Source organism: Azolla caroliniana, unplaced genomic scaffold, assembly GCF_043228905.1.
Source record: "Azolla caroliniana isolate FFs.n. ecotype wild unplaced genomic scaffold, voAzoCaro1.0.p SCAF_5, whole genome shotgun sequence".
Lineage (NCBI taxonomy): Eukaryota > Viridiplantae > Streptophyta > Polypodiopsida > Salviniales > Salviniaceae > Azolla > Azolla caroliniana.
In genome coordinates, this window is record NW_028230440.1 from 24,506,575 (window position 1) to 24,524,256 (window position 17,682).

The 17,682-nt window shown below is 42.3% G+C and overlaps 2 protein-coding genes across 2 annotated transcripts; one reads left to right on the plus strand and one right to left on the minus strand.

Annotated features, from left to right (window-relative positions):
• Window positions 1-8,702: 8,702 nt before the first annotated feature.
• Window positions 8,703-11,100, plus strand: LOC147864563 (putative pentatricopeptide repeat-containing protein At3g01580). The gene is made up of 2 exons (XM_087319765.1): window positions 8,703-10,869; window positions 10,988-11,100. Exons 1-2 carry the CDS (start codon window positions 8,703-8,705, stop codon window positions 11,098-11,100), a joined length of 2,280 nt encoding a protein of 759 aa, XP_087175891.1.
• Window positions 11,101-15,424: 4,324 nt separating this feature from the next.
• LOC147864564 (co-chaperone protein p23-1-like) lies at window positions 15,425-17,636 on the minus strand. Its single transcript, XM_087319118.1, has 6 exons — window positions 17,515-17,636; window positions 16,768-16,936; window positions 16,448-16,616; window positions 16,277-16,332; window positions 15,931-15,985; window positions 15,425-15,843 (listed from the first exon to the last, which is right to left on the minus strand). The coding sequence occupies exons 1-6, from the start codon at window positions 17,517-17,519 to the stop codon at window positions 15,791-15,793; spliced, it is 507 nt and encodes a 168-aa protein (XP_087175244.1). The 5' UTR covers window positions 17,520-17,636; the 3' UTR covers window positions 15,425-15,790.
• Window positions 17,637-17,682: the final 46 nt, after the last annotated feature.

A 17,682-nucleotide genomic window follows, 5' to 3' on the forward strand; every position in this document is an offset into this window, starting at 1 on the left:
TAAAATATGAGTTTATAGATAATCAATGTTAATCTCATTTGGTTTTCCAATCATTGCAATTTGCCTATACTCAATCTAATGTGGTACATGTAAAGGTATGAATTTATAGTGGATTTGATTATAATAATTGCAATATTTGTTCAATACCTCAAGGAGTTGATTGGCCTAAAATTTCTTATGATAAATGAGGTGATTAGAGCATTCCATGAATTTTATGATATGGTTGGATGTATTGTGTAGATTCCCTAAAGGATGAGGTAAACACTCAATCTAATGTGGTACATGTGAAGGTATGAATTTATATTGGATTTAGTTACAATAATTGCAATATTTGTTCAATACCTCAAGGAGTTGATTGGCCTACAATTTCTTATGATAAATGAGGTGATTAGAGCACTCCATGAATTTTATGATGTGGTTAGATGTATTGTTTAGATTCCCCAAAGGATGACGTAAACATAGTTTATAAGGCATACTCCTAGTTAGCAATGGGCCCGGTTTCGGCTCAAACCGAACCAAACCAAAAAACTGTGGCTTAACGGTTTATAGGTTCAATGATAACTAAACAATTTGGTTTGGTTTCAAATGTTACTAATCGGTTTTGGTTCGGTTCGGTTTTGAATTAACCGGTTTAACGGTTTAACGGCTTATCGGTTACTTTTTATGTGGTTCGGTTTAAAGATTTAAAGGTTTATAGGTTTATAGGTTAAAAAATACACATAAATATTTTCTATAAGCTATAACTTTCAACTTTTAATTTTAAACTCTTGTTTTAACTTATTAAATTTTATATGTATTATATGTAGAGTCTCTTTTTCATTTATGATGATCAATTATGATAAGTATGATGATCAAATTTATGATTAGTATGATGACCAAAATTATGATTAGTATGATGACAAATTTTATAATAAGTATGATGACACAATTTATAATAAGTATGATGACAAAATTTATGATGAGTATGATGACAAATTTTATGATGATTGTCTCACACAAATTTATAATAAGTATAATGATTAATATCAATAAAAAATGGTTTGGTTTGGTTTGGTTTTAATTTATGATAAACTAGTTTGGTTTGGTTTTAAATTTTTCGTAAACGGTTTGGTTTTTTCCTATGCTTTAAACGGTTTGGTTTAACGGTTCGTCTCTAAACGGTTCGGTTTAAATGGCTTCATAAATTTTAAAACAGTTTGGTTCGGTTTTTTTTATTAATAAATGGTTTGGTTTGGTTTGGTTTCAAGGCCAAGAAACCGAACCGGGCCCATCGCTACTCCTAGTGATAAGAGCCCTAATTGGGATAACATGTGATTGTTTTGCATATCGCATGGTAATGTAATGGGTTGATTCCCTATGCTTTTGAAGCTCGAGGAACATGTGACCAAATTGTCATGGGTCAACCTTCTCCATCATTTGTCAAATGGTGGTGGACAGTTTGTTGAAGGCGATGTACCTCTTTGTAATGTGGTTGAAAGATGGGCACCTAACCATAAAATGTTCCTTGCTTGGATCCTTCCTTCACATGATTTGTGAAGGCTTTCAACTTTAGGTCTATAAAGTGCTCATCTTGCCTTGATCTTCACTTTTTGTGGGAGGAAATTGTTACAAAATATAATGTCATGTTCTTAGATTTATCAACCCTACGAGGCTTAATATTTCCAACATAGAAAACTAGTCATAGGCCAAATGTATAAAATGACATGGCTAAATATTATAATTTGTTGGGAACCAACCTTCAGTATGTGGCAATGCCTAATTTTCAATGGGTTCCTTGAGTATACTTTTATCTCATTTAAAGTAAGTTAATTTATCATTATCAAGTTGGTTCATGATAGTTGGAGGGTTTATTGATCTTCTTGAGCTCAATACAGAGGCGATCCAATTCATCCTCCTATTGGTGGATCATCTACATGTTTCCTTCTTTCACTTTGGACTAGATAGCTAAGCTAGTAGAGAAGAACCATTGGAAGCATCTAAGCAGGAAATTCTTCTCTACTCAAGTTCTTTTGCATGCTTGACACTCATCATATGGGTGGCATTGGTGAATTGGTTAACAAAACACTTTGTGAGGTTGAGGGATTCTATCATGGATGAACATGACAGATTTGGTCTTGGATGAATGTTGCAAAAGTGTGGAATAACCTACAAGATAATGCCTTAATCACCAATGAGGTGTTGAGGGTTAGGAGGGGTGATCAATGGTGGATGCAAGAGATGGGCCAATCTTGGAGAGAAAGAAAGAAAGATATATTAACATCTTCTAAGGCAAAAGATTGGCCCATGAGATGATCGGTGTACAACAAAATAGGGTATTTACCCAATCATCAAAATAAAATAAAATAAAAATAGAACTTAAGCTAAAAGAGTTCTAATAAGTTGTCAGAGAGAGAGGGTTTGGAGGGCAAGATCAATGTTGGGGGGAACTTGGTTTAGAGGGCAAAAGGTAGTGACATGACACATGATGGGATGCACAATCCCTGATTGTCAATTATGTACAATGTAGCTCCCTCTTTCCCTTATGGTAATCATTAATGGGTTTTGAACCCCCGATCATGTTGGGAGACAGGTCCCTCCGGATGGGAAGGGAGAAGAACAGTACCGACGAACAAACTCAGCTGAGGTTGTTAGGCCGAGGCCGAAACGGTATGAGGAGTACTCGGCTACGGAGAGCCGGATGATACAGACCCGGTGTGAACCGGATGAGGAGTACCAGGCTACGGAGAGCCGGATGGTGCAGGCCCGATGTGAACCGGATGAGGAGTACCCGGCTACGGAGAGCCGGATGGTGCAGGCCCGGTATGAACCGGATGAGGAGTACCCGGCTACGGAGAGCCGGATGGTGCAGGCCCGGTATGAACCGGATGAGGAGTACCCGGCTACGGAGAGCCCGATGGTGCAGGCCGGTATGAACCGGAGGAAGAGACATATTCGTAAATATGTTTCTGAGAGCCCATTGTGGCTATATTTGTAAATAGCCGAAAAGTCATATTAGTATAAATATGACTTAGGGCAAACTTTTAGTTGTCGTTGTTACTTTTCTTGTTGGTGCAAGAAGAAGAGAGAGCACGTAATAGTGTACAGAGAGAGAGAGAGAGAGAGAAAGAGGTCGTAGCCTCTGTTGTAACCGTCGCCTGTGGCGAAGAGCGAGAGTCCGAGGTCGTTGCCTCCGAGAACTCACTATTTTGTACATTCATACATAGTGACAGTTTGCAGCCTGTGGGCTGCCGTGGTTTTTCCCCCTAGTTTGGGGTTTTCCACGTAAACCTCCTGTGTAGTGTGTGTGTATCTTCCTCTCCTTTGTATCGTGTTTTATTTGGCGGCATGTTCAAGCTCACCGGCTCCAACTATTCAATGTGGAAGTCGAAGATGAGGGACATGCTCGTTGTTAAAGACCTCTGGCTGCCGGTTCAGTTCGGGGACAAGAGACCGGACAAAATCGACGCCGCGATATGGGAGGTGATGCACATGAAGACAACGGCGTACATACGGTGCTTCATCGACATGAGCCTGTACAACAACTTCAATGAAGAGAGCAAGGCTCATGAGCTCTGGGAGAAGATCGGCATAATGTTCCAAAACAAAAATGTTGTTAACCAGGTTTCGGTATTCCGGAAGCTAGTAAGGCTCCGGTACCAAGATGGCTCCAGCATGGCGGAGCACATGAATGCCTTCCAGGGGCTGATACACCAGGCAACATCTTTGGAGGTACCTCTCGCCGATGAGGTACTAGCACTACTCCTGCTCGGTTCCCTCCCGGACAGCTGGGAGACGTTGGTTGTCACTTTGGGCAACGCCGAGCCGGAAGGAAAACGGTTATCCCTAGCAAGAGTAAAGTCGAGCTTGCTAGATGAGGAGGCACGTCGGAAAGACAAAGATACGAGCTCCGACTCCAAAGCGCTCCTTACCGAATCGGAACGCAGAAGACAGAGAAACCGTAGTCCCCAGAACCGGGAGAAGTCGGGGACACGGTCAAAGTCAAGGGGGAGGCCTACTTGCTTCTATTGCGGCAAGCCGGGACACTTCCAAAAGAACTGTCGGCATTTCCGTAAAGACAAGGAAACCGACGGTACCGATTCGAAGCAAACCCCGGACCGGAACGGCAAAGACCGGAACGGTAAAGACCGGAGGGGGCCGGACCGGAAGGGAACGACGGCAATCGCGGCAAGTGAAGAAGAGTTGATGCTCATCACTGAGGAGAGTGAAATAAACCTTGCCGGCGACGAGATGACCTAGGTGGTAGACTCCGGAGCGTCGTTCCACCTTACCCCGGAGCGGAAATGCTTCTCATCCTACTCAACCGGTGACCACGGCTGTGTCCGGATGGGGAATGAAGGTACATGCCGAATTATCGGCATAGGAGATGTGTGGCTGTCAACACCAACCGGATGCAAGTTGCTGCTGAAGGATGTTCGACACGTTCCGGAGGTTCGTCTGAACCTGATATCAGCCGGTCAGCTAGATGATGAAGGCTACACGGGTAGCATCCGGAACGGGGTCATGAAGTTCAGCAAAGGGAGCCTGATTGTGGCTCGGGCCCGGAAGGTCAACACGTTGTACCTGATCAATGCCCCGTTGTGTCCGGAAGAAGTGAACGTGGCATCCGACACTACCGGTGAGCTGTGGCACAAGAGGTTGTGTCATATGAGCGAGAAGGGGATGAAGAGGCTTGCAGATGACAACCTCATTCCAGTGAAGAACGTGCACTTAGAGAAGTGCACTGATTGTCTGGCCAGTAAGCAGAACCGGACCTCCTTCCGACCAAGGCCACCGATGAGACGTAATGCACCACTGGAGTTGGTGTATACGAATGTGTGTCAAGTAGACACGAAGTCACATGCCGGAGCGCAGTACTTCGTGACTTTCATAGATGACCACAGCCGGAAGCTGTGGGCCACACCACTGAAGATGAAGGATCAGGTGCTATCTGTCTTCAAAGAGCTCCACGCGAGAGTGGAAAGAGAAACCGGTCGGAAGCTGAAGGCGGTTCGAGCATACAACGGAGGAGAATACCGGGGGCAGTTCGAGGAGTACTGCTGCTCGAAGGGGATCCGGCTCGAATTTACCGTGTCGAAAACGCCGGAACTAAACGGACTGGCCGAGAGGATGAACCGGACCATAATGGAGAGGGTCCGGAGTATGCTAGCGCATGCAAAACTACCCAAGAAGTTTTGGGCTGAGGCACTGTCGACGGCGACATATGTGATAAACAGATCACCCTCGGTACCCTTGGACGGAGACACGCCACAGAGAGTATGGACCGGTAAGGAAGTGTCCTACCGGCATCTGAGGGTGTTCGGGTGTCTCGCGTACATGCATGTTGCAAAGGACCGGAGAGGAAAGTTAGATCCAAAGACCCGGCCATGCATATTCCTCGGTTACGGTGACGATGAGTTCGGCTACCGAGTGTGGGACCCGGTCGACAAGAAGGTATTCCGGAGTCGAGATATTATCTTCATGGAGGACAAGACGCTCGCCGACTGGGAGTCAGAGAAGAAGATAATGAACTCCGAGTCGACCGGTAAGGATAGACTCTACGATGAGCAGACCCAACCGGCAAGAGACCGGTTAGCACTCGAGGAACCAGCCGGTTACGGTGAGGATACCGAACCGGCAGAAGAAGAAGTAGAGGAAGCTGAGACCGGAACCGGCCAAGACCCCGAATCGGATTCGGATGAAGAGCAAATGGAGGAGCCGGTTACCGAAGCCCGAAGACGTAGATATCCTCTCAGAGAGAGAAGGGCGCCCTGGAGATTTCTAGACGCAAAGCATGTTCTGCTAACCGATGAGGGGGAGCCGGAAAGCTTCGAAGAAGCAAAGGAAGACACCCACAGCAGAAAATGGTTAAGTGCCATGCAGGATGAGATGGATTCCCTGCATGAGAACCATACGTATGAATTGGTGGAGTTGCCGAAAGGAAAGCGGGCACTCCGAAACAAGTGGGTGTACAAGATGAAACCGGGAGATGCCGGCAACCCCCTAAGATACAAAGCCAGGATCGTGGTCAAGGGGTTCCAGCAGAAGAAGGGCGTGGACTTCGATGAGATATTTGCCCCGGTAGTAAAGATGACCTCCATCCGGACGGTGTTGAGTATAGCAGCAAGCATGGACCTCGAGGTAGAGCAGTTGGACGTGAAGACGACATTCCTCCACGACGACCTCGAAGAGGAGATCTACATGCAGCAACCGGAAGGATTTGTGGAGAAAGGGAAGGAGCACCTGGTATGCCGGTTGAAGAAGAGCCTGTACGGACTGAAGCGGGCTCCCCGGCAATGGTACTGGAAGTTCGACTCCTTCATGACCGATCAAGGGTACCACAAGACGCAGGCCGATCACTGCGTGTTTGTGAAGAAGTTCGAAGGAGGGGACTTCCTGATACTCCTCCTGTACGTGGATGACATGTTGATCGTCGGACGAGACCAAGTAAAAATACGGATGCTGAAGAAGGCTCTCAATCGGACCTTCTCAATGAAAGACTTGGGTCCGGCAAGACAAATGTTGGGGATGCACATCATCCGTAACCGGAAAGCGAAGCAATTATGGCTGTCACAGGAGAAGTACGTGACAAAGGTGCTTCACCGGTTCAACATGTCAGATGTGAAACCGGTTGGATCGACACTTCCGGCAAACTACAGGCTATCTGGCAAGCAAAGCCCGAAGACGAAAGCAGAGAAGGCGGATATGATGAAGATTCCATATGCCTCTGCCGTCGGGAGCTTGATGTACGCTATGGTGTGTACCCGACCGAATATAGGATACGCAGTCGGAGTGGTGAGCCGGTTCATGAGTAATCCCGGCAAGGAGCACTGGAACGCGGTCAAGTGGATACTCCGGTATTTGAAGGGCACTACAAATATGTGTCTCCGATTCGGCTCCGAAAAACCTCAACTGGACGGTTTCACCGATTCGGACATGTCGGCTGATGTGGATACCAGCCGGTCTACATCCGGGTATGTAATGACATATGCAGGGGGAGCTGTTTCATGGCAGTCGAGGCTGCAGAAGATGGTTGCATTGTCAACCACAGAGGCGGAGTACATGGCAGCTGTGGAAGCCGGCAAGGAAATCTTATGGATGAAGGACTTCATCGGTGAGCTCGGTATACGGCAAGAGGAATACCGACTCTATTGCGACAGTCGAAGTGCCATCCACCTTGCTAAGAATGCAGCCTACCATTCCCGGACGAAGCATATCCAGCGGAGGTATCACTGGATCCAGGAAAGAGTAGATGACCAAGAGTTCGCACTGACCACGATCCACACGGCCGAGAACGGGTCAGATATGCTGACCAAAGTGCTGACACCCGACAAGCTCGATGCATGCCGGAAGAGAATCGGACTGGTAAGACACCCCATGCCGGAGTGAAGGGGGAGTTTGTTGGGAGACAGGTCCCTCCGGATGGGAAGGGAGAAGAACAGTACCGACGAACAAACTCGGCCGAGGTTGTTAGGCCGAGGCCGAAACGGTATGAGGAGTACCCGGCTACGGAGAGCCGGATGGTGCAGGCCCGGTGTGAACCGGATGAGGAGTACCCGGCTACGGAGAGCCGGATGGTGCAGGCCCGGTGTGAACCGGATGAGGAGTACCCAGCTACGGAGAGCCGGATGGTGCAGGCCCGGTATGAACCGGATGAGGAGTACCCGGCTACGGAGAACCGGATGGTGCAGGCCGGTATGAACCGGAGGAAGAGACATATTCGTAAATATGTTTCTGAGAGCCCATTGTGGCTATATTTGTAAATAGCCGAAAAGTCATATTAGTATAAATATGACTTAGGGCAAACTTTTAGTTGTCGTTGCTACTTTTCTTATTGGTGCAAGAAGAAGAGAGAGCACGTAATAGTGTACAGAGAGAGAGAGAGAGAGAAAGAGGTCGTAGCCTCTGTTGTAACCGCCGCCTGTGGCGAAGAGCGAGAGTCCGAGGTCGTTGCCTCCGAGAACTCACTGTTTTGTACATTCATACATAGTGACAGTTTGCAGCCTGTGGGCTGCTGTGGTTTTCCCCCCTAGTTTGGGGTTTTCCACATAAACCTCCTGTGTAGTGTGTGTGTGTGTGTGTGTGTATCTTCCTCTCCTTTGTATCGTGTTTTATTTCCCGTTTTCTGTGTATCTTTCTACACTCGGTTGTGGCCGAGCGTCGTGCATAAGGAACGTTGGGTTCCCGTCAGATCATTCCATTGGCTCATTGTCACTTATCTTGCAACACTGGGTCCTTGCATTGGCAATGACTAGCTCTTATCATTTGAACTATCCCTTGTGGCGATCGTAATCTGATGATCCGTTGGTTGATCACGATCTCAAGCTTTTAGAGCTACTCGACGTTTTGTGTGTTTTTCTGTGTTTCACACACGCCACATAATGATAAGGCTTAAGGTTATCTACACCTTTTGGTTGTGAGCTATTTTACGTGTAAAATCTTAGCAAGGCTTTACAATGTAGGAAGGAAGTGAGAGTCGTTGTCCTTGAGTGAAAGGTAGAAGGGTATTTTGGTAATTACCAAATTGTTCAGCTCTTCTTCTTCTTCTTCTTCTTCTTCTTTCATCTTCTTCTTCTTCTTCTTCTCCCCTGTTTCCAGTAAATGATCCGATTGTGGTCAATCCATGGATGGAAGCTACCACAGTCCAGCCTGCCTTTTGGCCTCGCGAGCCTGTCACAAAAGATGGAGAGAACCACAACCAGATCATATCACACCGATTTTCCCGTATGTCTGGCTTCTTCGAACAGACTGACATTCATGTGGCTTCTTCCCAAATCACTACGTGTGGTAGGAATGGTAACCCCTCTCAAGCTCGAGAAATCTTTGATCATTGCTATGCGCGAGATGTGGTGCTTTGGAATTCCCTCATCTCCGCATACTCTCGCCTTAGCCTTGTGGAAGAAGCTTTACAGAGCTTTGCAAAGATGCACGATGAAGGTATATTCCCAAATGGTGTCACTTTCTCATGCATTTTGAAAGCGCTCGCAAATGGTAGCAACATAAGGCCATCGTTGCAGAAAGGAGAGAAAATACACAGGACGTCAAAGCAAAATGAAAGTTGGGCACTTATATTGCAAAAGGGAAAGCAAATACACGTTATGTTGATCAACAATGAAAGTCTATATTTGAGAAGAAGGAATGTGGTATTAAACACTGCTTTGGTAGATATGTATGTGAAATCAGGTGACCTTGTTAAAGCTCAACAAGTGTTTGATGAGATTGTTATAAGAGATGTTATATCTTGGAATGTTCTTATATCAGGATACGTACAGCATGGATGTTGGGTTGAAGCTTTATGCTGTTTCTCACACATGTTGGACGAGGGCCTCTGCCCCGATTCAATCACTTTTGCATGTGCTTTGAAAGCTTGTGGAATAATTGCATCAGCCGAGAAGGGAGGAAAGATACATGCTCAAGTCCTACCTCAAAACCATAACGTGCAGCTGGGAAATGCGTTGGTGGATATGTATGTGAAGTGTGGGGAGGTTTGGAAAGCCCTTGAAGTATTTAATGAGCTTGATGTCCGTGATGTTGTTACATGGAATGCATTGATTAGTGGATATGTACACTGTGGCTATTCTGATGAAGCTTTGGAATGCCTTGGACAAATGCGAGATGAGGGTATCGCTCCTGATTCAATCACTTTTACATCCATTTTGAAAGCTTGTGGCAGCATAGGTTTGATTCAGAAGGGAGAAGAAATACATGCGATGGTCAAGAAACTAGGGTTATTAGAACACGATGTTGTGCTTAACACTGCATTGATAGACATGTACGCCAAGTGTGGAGTGCTTCAAAAAGCACAAGAAGTCTTCAACAATCTTCAGGTGCGAAATGTTATTTCTTGGAATGCATTGATCGTCGGTTATGCTCAACATGGGCATGATGTAGCAGCAATGGAATGCTTTGCAAGGATGCAGTATGAGGGATTCTCTCCTAATGCAATCACCTTTTCTTGTGTTTTGAAGGTGTGTGGGAGAAGAGGATTAGTTGAGAGAGGAGAACAGATACATGCTGAGGTTGCAAAGCGAGGGTTTTTGTTGGGAGGAAATGCTGAGCTTCTCGGCACTGCATTGGTAGATATGTATGCCAAATGCGGGGCACTTAAGAAAGCTCAAGTAGTGTTTGACAGCCTTCCAATGCCGAGTGCATCTACATGGACGGCCTTGCTCACTGGTTATGCCTATCATGGTTTCAATATTGAGGCTTTTAACGTGTCCTTAAGAATGCAAGATGAAGGGAGGGGTCTCTCTCCCGATATAGTCACTCTGGCATGTTTCTTGAAAGCATGTGGAGGCCTAGGAGTGATAAAAAAGGGAGAGGAAATTCACAAGCAAGTAATTGGGCGGGGTTTACTGGGAGAAGATATAATTCTTGGCACAGCCTTGGTGGATATGTATGCAAAGTGTGGTTGTCTTACAAAAGCCCAAGTTGTCTTCAATGAGCTTTCACTGCGGGATGTTGCCTTGTGGAATGCTCTCATAGGCGGATATGCTCAACTTGGTCAGGCTAGAGAGGTTCTTATCTTGCTCAGTGAAATGGCGAAAGAATCTGTATCCCCAGATTTGATTACCTTCCTAGTTTTACTGACCGCGTGCTCTCACGCTGGCCTAGTACAGGAGGGAGAAATGTATTATAATGCGATGACCATTACCCACTTTCTTAGTCCATCATTAGAACATTATGCTTGTATGGTTGATCTTTGGGGCAGTGCAGGGCAATTAGATAAGGCCATACTGTTGATTGAGAATTTAACCGCCCCCGATAGACTCCGGCCATTGTCGATTCTCATGGCTTGTTGCCAAAAGTGGGTAAATGTGGAGCTGGGGAGATGGGCTTTTGAGCATTTGTTGGAGCTAAATGGGGAAAATGCTGCATTATATGTCAGCATGAGTAATATATATATGCAAGCTTCTGACATGCCATCAACCACATGAATCTGGTAAGGTTAAATGAGTAAGTTTAGAATGAAAAACGGTGCTGGATTTTGTTTCTTGACTTTTTGCATCAGAAAGAGCTTTGGCCAAAGAGAGCAACTTCAAGAACAATAATTTGATCAAAAACTCAAAATGGAGCTGTCTGGTCTCATACAATGTTCCATCTGTATTAAGGGATGCTATTTGATTCCATGTCCAAGAAAGAGGCCATTTTTTGGCATTGGCCATTGAGCGGGACTACAGAAACATTGTTTCAATATGAAAATTCAAGAACTCAAGATTGGCAAGTTCTAGTTTGTTGGAACAATTCCTTTAGGGGTTTTGTGTTTAGGGTCAAATGGGTGGTGAGTATTGTTTTAGATGTCGCTTTTGGGGCATCCCAAGACGAATACCATTTTAGCTTTGTCCAAGATAAGGGGCATGATTTGAATATTCAGAACTCAAAATGGGTGCCTTTGATTGATCACAACAATTCATATCCCCAAGACAAAGATCATTTCAGTTATCCAAGGAGGGGGCATCATTTGATTGTCAAGCACTCAAAATGAGTGCTGAATATATGATAAAAATGGGTGATGAGTTCCAGTTTCAGATTGTCTCAAAGAAGAGAGATCGTTTTGGATTTGGTTAATAAGAAAGGGACCTGAAGGACTGATATTTTAATATCAACAAGCCAAAGTAGATGCTTCTCATATCAAAGGACTGATTCTCATCTCTAAGAGATCGTTTTGACTTGGCCAACAAAGAGGCCCTTTAAAACCGAGTGGTGCATTTTGGCGTGCTCATTCTGAAAGTAACTGTATAAAGCAATTTCGGGCCAAAGCATGAAAGGAATAGTAACATAAAAGCAAAGAACAATAATTTATGGTAGTTTCTGTATCAATTTATGCTTATAAGCATATGTATGTGTGGTTGATACATGTAACTACAAATCAAGATTTTATTTTTTCCATATCCTATTTTCCCTACTCATACCATCAAGGTTCAATGCATCAAATTAAAATTGTACATATTTGAAGACATCAAATGATGAGGGTCCTGTTGTCGTGAAGTATTTACTTCACAAATAGAAATTCTAATGAAAAGAACAAATTTTGACTTGAAGATGGTATGGTTCTATTAGAGTAAAGTTTGAATCTCCAATGTGTGGTAAAAGCATTCGAGGTTGAATATGTATGATACATCAATATTGAACATTTGTAATGTAAAGTCTATTAAAAAACCGATGGAAACAAAATTGGATGTGTATGATACATTCCATGCATCCAATGTGGCTATATATGTGGCAACATATGAATTATTTCCAAAGTCTTTTGAGAATGATGTATAGACTCATATTATTGTAAGTTGTATTTAAGGTTTTGAATATTTAGGGTTAGGATTTCATTACCCTATATTGTACTGACATATCTATTAATAATGTAAGTAATCCATTTATTTTCAAATACTTCCTATCCATTTCTCGCGTTCTACTTAACTATTTGATCTCTCTTTCTCATTCCAATCCTCTTGATCTATCTTTTTCATTTTCTTTCTTGTTCTGTGTATCTCTCCTTATTCGTAAACGCAACGGTTATACCGCACCGATCACGAACTATCATATCATAATAATAAAATGATTCTTCTATTTAAATTTTCATAAACCATTGGTCATAAAGTCAAATTACATTCTTTTTATTATAATGAGTTCTAAGATTTGGTCCTCCGACAGAAAAGTGTAATCAATGGTTTCACCTATTCTTCACTCATATATGGAAAATGAATTAGACACATCAATTGCATGATTATATATGTAACATTTGACATCCTCAAGGTCTTTAAAACTTTAACTTTGTGCACCAATCCGTGCTAATTTTGAAAATAGCTTTTGTGATAGAAAATAAATTCTACTTCTTTCGAATTATCCCGACATATTGTCCTGCTCGCCGCATGCAAACACAGTAAAACACAATTAAGAGAAAACTTAAATATATGAGCTATGGTTTAGATTTGCAATTTTATAGCATGCCTTCAAGTTAACATGCAATTTAGCTAGCCAGAGGTGCTCTCATTTTACCTACCTTTGGATCTTAAAATGCATGTGGCTAGAAGAATTGCGCAAAGTGTCCAAACCTGTGTAGGTCCAAGAGGACTACTATGGCTACTCTAAGATGAATGTGGTGGTCAGTCCTTCAATGTGGCTAAATAGCATGTACATATATTCTAAGTATGTCAAGGAAAACACTAATGTTACCTTTGTTGATGCCTCTACTTCTATCTTGATCGCTATCACTAGTGCTCATTGCAATTCCTACTTGTGCACTTGATATTTTAGGTGCATTAAGACTTAACATGTCGAACAACAAGTTGTCTACCTTATCATTTGTTACCAAATATAGCGACTCATAGAACCTTAGTCAAACAATGTTGTGCCCCTTATCTTTTGTGGCCAATGAATGGCTTTGTGTATGGATGTCCTCTTACAAAACTTTAATGGTCTAGCATTATTACAAAACCATAGTGGTCTAGCAGTATTACAAAACCTTAGTGGTGTATAATTATTATAAAGCCTTAGTGATCTAGCATTAGTATAAAACATTAGTGGTCTAGCTATGCCAACATTAATATTGGCACACATTAGTTACAACAAATGTTCCATAGCTCCGCGGAAGAAAATGTTTGACCATAGAAACATCACCCAAGCACTTGTACAAGACAATTTACATTGTATGAACTTCCTCCTATGTTAAGCAAAACATGAAGGCTTAAATGGCGAGGCAAAATCACCAAATGTTTCTGATTAACTCACTCAGTAAATGGCACATCCGATTGTCCCATAAATCCTAGAAGCATTGGGTTCGAGCATGCAAAGACAAATTTGTGAAATTTTCAACAAAGAAATGTTTCAAAGTAGTGCCAATGATGACAAATTTTTAATGCATTACCTTGGTGGTCCAAGAAATTGACAACATTTGCCTTGTCATCAATAGAAATCTCTCATATCTACACTGCCAATGGCTCACCCAAGTTCAATCTCTACCTAGTGTCATGATACCCTAAAATGTCCTACTACTTAACAACTACTTTTTGTCATGTACAAGTTCATTTACCTTGGTCTCTATATGAATCCATCCAAAGAGAAGTTTATGAACAGGCCATGTTGGGGGAAAGAGGCTCCCTTTATGTGATTTAAGTCTTTTGCGTATAGAGTTGGTATATGTTTCGCTATAATACCTTGCTCCATTCATCTACAGTATCAAAAAGGTGGCAAGTTATCAATATCAAGTCCATTGTCATGGAACCACTTCATCACAAGTGAGTACCATCATCCTTCTTCATGTTCTATTGTCACCATTTGCTTTATTTTTACAAACTTCTTACTTATAATTCATTGATATGGCATGGTTTTGAAACATTTAATGAGTTCAATATAGTGGAGGAATACTTATAGAACAATGGGAGTGGGGCAACAAATTCAGCTTAGATGACCTTGTACAAGTTGAAGCCTTGTTGTGTATCATACATAAGAGACATCATGATTAGTGGACACTATATTCAACAAGTTCATGTTTGCACGGGGAGTTATGGAGCCCATACATAATATGGGTTCTCTCATTTTGGGGGTTAGGCGCATTTTCACATGTTATATACTAGGGAGGTATCTTTGGTGCAATCAATATGACAAATGCTTGTTAAGCCTAATATTGTTCATTGTTGATACTCGTCATTCTTCTTATGATGATAGCTTGGCAAAGTAAGGTACATGATTGGACTTGCTCTCCCTTCGAGGAAACAATTAATAGCTCAAAGATTGGCGAGGATTTGTTCTTGTTCCTTAAATTGTATCCAATAATATAGCTAAGACATGTAAGTGTTGAACATATTTGCCTTGGCATTAGGGCTACACACTCTATTCAACAAGTTCATTTTTGCAAAGGGAGTCATGAAGCCCATACATAATATGGGTTTTGGTGCAAGGATGCCACCTCATTTTGGGGGTTAGGCGCATTTTCACATGTTATACTAGGGAGGTATCTTTGGTGCAATCAATATGACAGATGCTTGTCAAGCCTATTATTGTTCATTGTTGATGCTAATCATTCTTCTCATGATGCCTGCTTGGCAAAATAAGGTACATGATTGGACTTGCTCTCCCTTCGAGGAAACAATTAATAGCTCAAAGATTGGTGAGGATTTGTTCTTGTTCCACATGTAAGTGTAGAACATATTTGCCTTGGCATTAGGGCTACACATTAATGTGTATGATTGTGCTTATGTGATGCATACAAATAGATTTGGTTGATCTAAGATTACGTGGCCAAATATTGGATCACATAAATGTTTGCCACCATTTAGGTTATCCTATTGGTGACCATTTCTGATTATCTCTAAGATTGATTGGATACCAAATGCAATCTTTTTTATATAGTACACCTAAAGCCAAGTTGTTTGCTAACACCCTAAATTAGTCATCAATCTTCATGCTTGTTAGAGAAATGAAGATAAATCATCACAGGATTGGTGCTAATAGGGAAAATCAAACATCCACACATTCCATTTCCGTACATTGCTGTCACCCACACTTTGTTTCACGAATTAAGACCCCAAAATGGCATGCCATAGTCCATAACAGAAATGTATGTCAAAATGAGGTTCCGTAACAGGAAATTTTAGTCAGTTCCATCCTCTTATCATATGCTCAATGATAGCTACAAATAGGAGGATTGTATGTCCACTGGAGGCTTTCCTTCAGGACAACACCATTACAAACAACTCAATTTCTCGCGAGGACACCAAAATCTAAGAACCTTGTTGTAAGCAGCTTCAATTGCAACGGAAATGCCAACTAATATAGGCTTCTCACTTGCAAACAAGCTTTCCGATTCTTGGAATGACTTTCACTTAGCTTTTTCATCCCCAGCCTGACTTTCCAAAATAGGTTCAGCAATATCTGTTAAGACATAATTTGCATTACTAACTATCACCACAAGAGATTGCATAAGAACCTGATCCCTGAAAAGCTATCATTATAACTAACCTTCATCATCACTGTCTGGTTCATCATCACCCATGTCATCACCAGGATTAAAACCCTGAAAAACCAATCCACGCATAAAATATTACATACCAACAAGATATTTAATAAAAATATAGCACATATGCATGCATCAAAAGACAAGAATGCATGTGTTAACGTTAACGAATACAGTATCCCATCCGTCCATAAAAACAGATTTGACCGACTCTTCTTTTTAAGTAGACATCTGTGTTTCAAACTGTTTCTTTACGGTATCAACTCAAAACATGCGGAGGATTCTCACCTCTGGAAATGAACAATGGTAAGAGGAACATAAAATACAGAAAAACAAGCAATATTGACTTACCGAAAGATCCCCCATAGATCCAAGGCCCCCCATGGATCCAAGATCAAAGTTGTCCACTGGAACCAAAGAAAACATAATCAGTATGACAATGCATTGCCAGGATCATTGGCAAGCTGAACAAAATCATCCATAGTTTTATAAGGAATTCGAGGTGAACATTGAGAAACTTACTATTGTTTTTTGCCTCATGCTCTTCATCCTCGTCGACCCATTTGTCCCAATCAACTTTCACATACCGGGGAGTCTTTCCTTCCCCTTTTAAAAGCCTCTTCCACCATCCATTCTCGCTCTTTACAAGAATGACAAATGCATTTCTTGAGCTTGTACTAATCTTGCTCTCCTGAGAGATTCCGAAGCAAAAACCAGTTAAAAATAGATGATGCTAAAGGATAATGGAACCTTTCCACACATTATGTGAAAGTGGTGCTTTCAAATGCCAGAAAAATGGACAATATCCACTCATTTGAAAGAGGAAATAACTGCTACAATACCTCAACATTAATCTTTTCAAATAGATCCAAGTCGAGTTGATAGCCGTCAGCTGAGAAGGAGAACATGCCTTCTGGCTCGATCTTAACCTTAGGGTTCTTCGCATCAGGTAGCTCAACAGTCAGATATACCTTGTCAGATCTTTGAGCCCATTTCACTTCTGGTTGGCGGCTGTATTCATGGAAATTTCCTCAAATTTATTGTCTTATACCGAGTGAATCTTAATAAACATGAGCTTCAATCATCATTTCCCATGGATTGAGAAAAAAAATGCAGAGAAAGATGGTCAGGGATTTTCATAAATCCACTCCACTCTATACCAAATAGATTTTTTGATGTTTCTAATGAATGAACTAAGAAAATATATGCTGAAAACCAAGTTAGATGAGAGTTAACAACTGATAATAAGAAAAATAAATGAAAGACATTGAGCGTAGAGCTAATTGGATAAATAGAGCTATAGAAAGAAAAAAAAAAGACATAAAGAAACTTCTTTTAATGTCTATAGTCGATGAGAGAAAGAAAATAATATTGAGGACTATGCAAGGGGGGGGCAGAGAGACAGAGAGACAAAAAGATTTTTCGGACACGGAAGAGCTGTGCAGAAGGATAGAAGAATACTGGTTCACGCAGAAGTAAAAAAACATGGTGGAAGATATGATAGAGAAGAAGGGTATCACACATACAACTGAAGGCTGGGAAGAAGACACAAGAGGATTGAGAGCAAATATCAGAAGAGAATAGCATACCTCATGTCGTCTGATTTCCGTGCTCCCTGTCTTTTCCTGTATCTCTCTGTGTCGAAGAAGAAGAAGAAGAAGAAGAAGAAGAAGAGAAAAGAGAGATGGAGATGGATGGAGATGGAGGAGCAGGGGATTTGAGTTCAAGAAGAAAAACAGAAAAACAGGGGAAGGCAA